We start from the raw sequence: 4,305 nt of genomic DNA, 5'->3' as shown, positions 1-4,305 counted from the left end.
TTAGGTTTTACGGGTTAACTACCTAATTAAAGTAGTAATAACTTTAATTAAGGTGTCTTCTACTGTAGTTATATTATCTAATAAAAAAAAAAAAGCTGGATGACAGGTTCCACTTGTGATAAGCTGCATACTGGCAGACTACTGACTCCTACTGAAATTATTGCTGAAGTCAGCCATGCACAGCAAAATGACTCAATACAAGTGCAAGTGAATGCAGCAGTGCACTGGTGTCTGGATTTTCCAATTTCAACTGCTTTTAAGGATCTTCACTTGACTTTGCAATTGTTTCTGTACAATGTGCATCATGTTCAAGCATTGAAGGAGATGTACTTAACCGGACATGTTGATTCTGCCTTAGAGTTTTTGGCAAGACTGGAAGTCAATGACCAGTGGGTTACCAATAGCTTATGGATTGATGAAGCATACCTAACCCTTTCTGGAAGTATCAACACATGCAACTGCATTATCTAATCACAAACTAATCCACATGTAACATTTCCTACACACCTCTATGATGCAAAATGGTGTGGTTTCACAGCTGATTTTGTTATTGGAATGTACATACTGAAGAACCATCAGCATATATACTGCAAACCTGCACAGTCAATGCTACACGGTACCATGTGATTCTCACAATCAACATGACTCCTATGCCACAGGCAGCAACGAAATGTGATACACTCTATAGTTTCATGCAGGATAGTGCCCTTCTGCATATTAATGAATCACATCCTGCAAGAGCATTTTTAGGACAGAAGCATTTCATGTCACTTTCTTTGTGAATGGCCACCTCGTCCACTGCACCTATCATATCAGCTAATTTCTGGTTGTGGGGATACCTGAAGTCATGTGTGTACCATGGGAAGACTTGCACAACTCCAGACCTCAAGAATGCAATTTTACAGGAAGTGGCTACCATACCAGAGAGAATGTGCATTGTTGCTGTAATGCCCACTATCACATCATTCACATGGATGCAACACATTCTGAATGCTGAGGAGCACAATTTGAACAGTTGCAGTGATTGATCAGATGTTAGGCCATAATGGCACCCCTGGTGGCAACATATGACAACTTTGGCATTTCCATCCACATGATGCTTTTAAACACCCCTGTGCAATTTTACCTTCCTATGCCATAACATTTGTGATCTATGATATGCTGAATTGGGAAAACTTTATAATCACCCTGTACATGTACAAACAGTTGAAAAATTAATATTTCTTCATTACTTAATATCTCAGAAACTATTCAAGACTGTCTGAAAATCAAATTAACAAGAAAAGAAAAAGAAATAAATGGAATAAGGTGACAAAAAAGCAACCAAATCTTTTCATAAGTAAACTAGCAGTCTTAATTGTATTAGCTGCATGCTTAAACCTAAAGTATTATTTATAACCAATATATAGACTGTTACCACAAATTTGTTTTAAAGTATAAAATAGTGGCTTCTCATGTAACCATACAATTAACTTTAGATATATATATATATATATATATGTTTATTAAATTTGGAACACCTTTTGATTTTTGATTTCAAAGTGATAATATTGACAATCCAATTCTTTTTCCAGGATTTTTCAAGTAGCAGAGGTTGGTACCTTTTTACTGTGTCATTATAAAAAAACTTGTATTAAAGTTTTAAAAAAATGTACTACTAATTTATGACCTGAAAAACTTAAGAAATGTTCACAGTAAAACCAGAACAACATATTTTGTTTAATAATAGAAATGAGTTTGAAAAATAACTAAGAGATCAAAAAAGTCTGATAAAGGGCACCAGCAGTATAATATTTTTGATTAATATAACTCACAAGACAGACTTTAAAAGGTAAAACCATCAATCACATATATTGTTCTTAACTTTGTTTAGTGTAAGCTGGAGCTTATTACAAGACATTTCTATTGAATAAAATATAATAATGAACTGTACTTCCAAATTGTATCTTTATTGGCTAATATTTCACTATTAGAGCTTTGTCAGGGACTATTGATAACTTAAAAGTTTGCTAACCTGGATTAGTGAACTTGTAAGTTATCAATAACTCCTTACAAAGCTGTAATAGCAAAATATTGAGCCAATAAAGATACAGTCTGCAGGTACAGGTCGATATTGTATTTACATTAATAGAAATGTTAATCATATATAATTTTACATACATATGTAATATTGTATTTTTCTGCAACAGAAAAGCTATTTGCTTTACAAATTAATTTGGGCCAAACCTTCTTTATGCTTTGACCAACATAACTTCAACCAGTTACTTGCATATGTGTTGTTAAAAACCTGCTTTTCTTCCTGTAAATCAGCATCTGTGGCATTGTGCATCAAGTCCAGAGGTGAGTGAAGCTCCAAAATATTCCAGAGTGGCTCAGTAGGAGTTAGTTTGTGGCTCTGGGTCAGCTACAATAGCTTAAGAAAATTTTTTTCTACAAAACACTCCATAACAATGTATGTAGTGTAGTATAAATCATTGTCCTGCTAAAACAGGTATGAGTCAGTTCTATAAAATTTCACGAGGGAAAGCTAGCTCATACCAGTGAAACATGCTCACAAAGCCACTGGATCCCCTGAAAGTTGACTCAAAATAATCCATTTCAATACATACTACATATTTTCATACATACTGTTTTTGTACAGACTATGGTACCAGTTGCTTAATGAAACTCACTACCAGTGCCATGTTTACATATCTGTTTCTCTCGACTACTCTTTGCTGTGTTTTTCTGTCTGGCAGACTTGCCTGCCCCATGGCATCCAATCACCATTGCTTTTGTGAGTTCAAACAGTTCATGATGATATTATACTGTGAAACAAATTTTACACATGGAGCAGCTTTTAAACTTGCTGCCAGGATAACGTGTTTTTGGAAAGCAAAGAGGTCATGAATTCCCTTTTTTCCCTTAATTACATGGGTGTACATTCACATTTGTCCAAACGGCATAAGAATACCATTGTAAGCATTAATACACTGACTCGGTTATAAAAGCTCAAGCCTTTATATGTGAACCCAATGTCAAATCCAACAAAAAGTATCACCACTAGAAAGAAAAGAAAATGCTGCAAAAGAAGGGTTAAAAAGCAGAAAAACCTCACACAACTTACTGTATAACTTACTAAAGGCAAGATAAAACTCATTGATGTTGAGTTTGCCATCTTCATCGGGATCATCAAAAAGTAACATATCAGCCAATATACATGCAGTGGACAGACGACCAAGGTGGTCTCGTTCACCAGCTTGCCATAGTTCCTCAGCTTCTAGTAATCCATTGTTGTTCTGGTCATAGTGTGAAAACATAATACTGACAAGATATTCATTTCCTGTGTAAAGATAATAAGATATTAGATTTTTTCAACTTCAAAACTCTATAAATATGAAACGTTCAGGTAAAGAGGTAAAATAAATGTGTTGAAAACGATATGAAAGTATCATACACAAACACATTAAACTTATATCATACTTTAATGAACATTCCAAAAAAAAAGTTTATAAAGTATAGCCTCAATTATTTTGCGTTTCCACTACATAAAACACAGTACAATAGATTGGTTTGAATTTCGCGCAAAGCTAATTTAGCAGTGAAAGACTAGAGGGAAGGCAACTAGTCATCATCACCCTCCGCCAACTCTTGGGCTACTCTTTTATTAACGAATAGTGGGATTGACCGTCACATAACAATACCCCTACGGCTGAAAAGGAGAGCATGTTTGGTGGGACGGGGGTCGAACCCGCGACCCTCAGATTACGAGTCAAGCGCCCTAACCACCTGACCATGTCCGGGCCCAACACCGTACAAATTCAAGTTTATTGCAGATGCTTAAAATATCTTATACTTTGATCTTTTATCCATTTTAATTGGCAAAGGGTTGAAATATGTTAAAGTACCTTTAAACAAATGCCATAATACTGGAACAACCGATATTAATGCAATGATGAATTCACTATCACCAGTAATTCCACTGAATGAAAAGAGAAAATTAAATACTTTGGTGAAAGAACAATCAAAACTTGGTTTTAATAAAATTTGCACTATTCTTTCGACTGATAAAACAACAAAAAGTCTTTCATCAACAATTTCAAGACATTTTAAGAATTTTAGTAAACTAATTAAAGTAAAGGAAGATCTCGTAACATCAAAATTAGAGATTTGTTTAGAGATAAAATATACACCTGGAAAAAAGTTAAGCACCCCCGTGTTTTTTTCAAGTGATTCAGATTCGACGTTCTTGTGACTGATTATAAATTACCATTCAATCTAAACGTGTTTATCAAATGAAATTCTGCATTGTTGGGCGCCAGAAAA

At 34.6% G+C, this 4,305-nt stretch overlaps 1 protein-coding gene across 4 annotated transcripts in view; it reads right to left on the bottom strand.

The window, feature by feature from the left end:
* LOC106478809 (follistatin-related protein 5-like) overlaps positions 1-4,305 on the bottom strand; it is a 144,184-nt gene that overhangs the window by 23,146 nt on the left and 116,733 nt on the right. For 3 of the 4 annotated variants that reach the window (XM_013939379.2, XM_022382477.1, XM_022382479.1), the window contains one exon: positions 3,107-3,322. In XM_013939379.2, coding sequence (XP_013794833.1) covers positions 3,107-3,322 — 216 coding nt within the window. The remainder of the gene's footprint in view (positions 1-3,106; positions 3,323-4,305) is intronic. The other variant, XM_022382478.1, reaches the window with a different exon arrangement.

Source organism: Limulus polyphemus, unplaced genomic scaffold, assembly GCF_000517525.1.
Source record: "Limulus polyphemus unplaced genomic scaffold, Limulus_polyphemus-2.1.2 Scaffold252, whole genome shotgun sequence".
NCBI lineage: Eukaryota > Metazoa > Arthropoda > Merostomata > Xiphosura > Limulidae > Limulus > Limulus polyphemus.
This window is presented reverse-complemented; position numbering and strand designations above follow the sequence as displayed.